Below are 1,008 nucleotides of genomic sequence, written 5' to 3' on the forward strand. Positions count from 1 at the left end.
GAGGTCTGAAGGGTGCTGCCACCTGGCGCCGTGAGAGCGGCTCTGTCCCGGCACGCTGCTCATCAGGTCCTGAAGCTCAGTCATCGCTGCCCGGAGAAAAAGAACAAATATTTGTGACTTCTCTGTTTTTGATATTCATCCACATGATCAAGAAACATTCAGGGGGTTTGTTTAAAAACATACATTTTTTTAAACTTTAAAACAGTTTATAAGGCAATAATTTTAACTCAAACTATGCATTTGTTTTTCCATCCAAAGTTCTAAGTCTGATTAAAGATTTTCTAATTCTACTAAAACATATCAAAATAATTCTAAAATTCTTTGAATCAAAAATTTTATATTAGGCTTTTTTTCTAAATTAAGAAAAGGGCTGGGTGAATTTTGTTTTACACGATTTAGTTTTTTGAAAATATGGATTTTATCTTCCTCGTACTCTGCCCTCTTGGGCTTCCGTAGTCCAGTGTAAAGTCAGCTCTTGAAGCATTAGAGCTGCAGCTAGCAGAGGATTCTTCAGAGAGGCAGAGAGAGAGAGGAAAAAAGAAAAAGACAGACACGTGCAGCACAAGAAGACCCAACTCCACCCACCACCCCCTTTAAATATATGTATTACTTGTTTTTATTTATTTATATATGTATTTTGAATCTGTGTTAATGACCTGGAGCTACAGACTGCCATAATTTCCCTTGGGATTAATTATCTATCTATCCATCTATCTCATCAGGACTCAACATCTAGAATGAACCTCAAGAAAGAACCTGGACAAGCTTTGGTCATAGAAGTTATCTTTTAACAGCAATCTGGTGTTTAAAACTGAGATAAATCCAGACAGTATTTTAATAAGGAGGTTTACTTCAATTGAAAAGTGACTAAAAACATACATTTCTATGCAGTTTCTCAGAGAAGATTCTAAAAATCCCCTTCAAGTTGGAGGGAATACGACTGCAGCTGATAAACACATCAAAAGCAACACAACCATCATGAATAAAGAGCTCCTAACAAATCTGTTC

The 1,008-nt window shown here is 36.4% G+C and overlaps 1 protein-coding gene across 3 annotated transcripts in view; it reads right to left on the reverse strand.

Moving 5' to 3' along the window:
- Positions 1 to 1,008, reverse strand: part of LOC112140411 (S100P-binding protein) — a gene marked incomplete at its 3' end in the record, with an annotated part of 10,972 nt that continues 9,964 nt past the window's right edge. For all 3 annotated transcript variants that reach the window (XM_024263351.2, XM_024263348.2, XM_024263350.2), the window contains 1 exon segment: positions 1 to 86. In XM_024263351.2, the coding sequence (XP_024119119.1) occupies positions 1 to 86 (86 nt within the window).

Source organism: Oryzias melastigma, unplaced genomic scaffold (assembly GCF_002922805.2).
Source record: "Oryzias melastigma strain HK-1 unplaced genomic scaffold, ASM292280v2 sc00515, whole genome shotgun sequence".
Classification (NCBI taxonomy): Eukaryota; Metazoa; Chordata; class Actinopteri; order Beloniformes; family Adrianichthyidae; genus Oryzias; species Oryzias melastigma.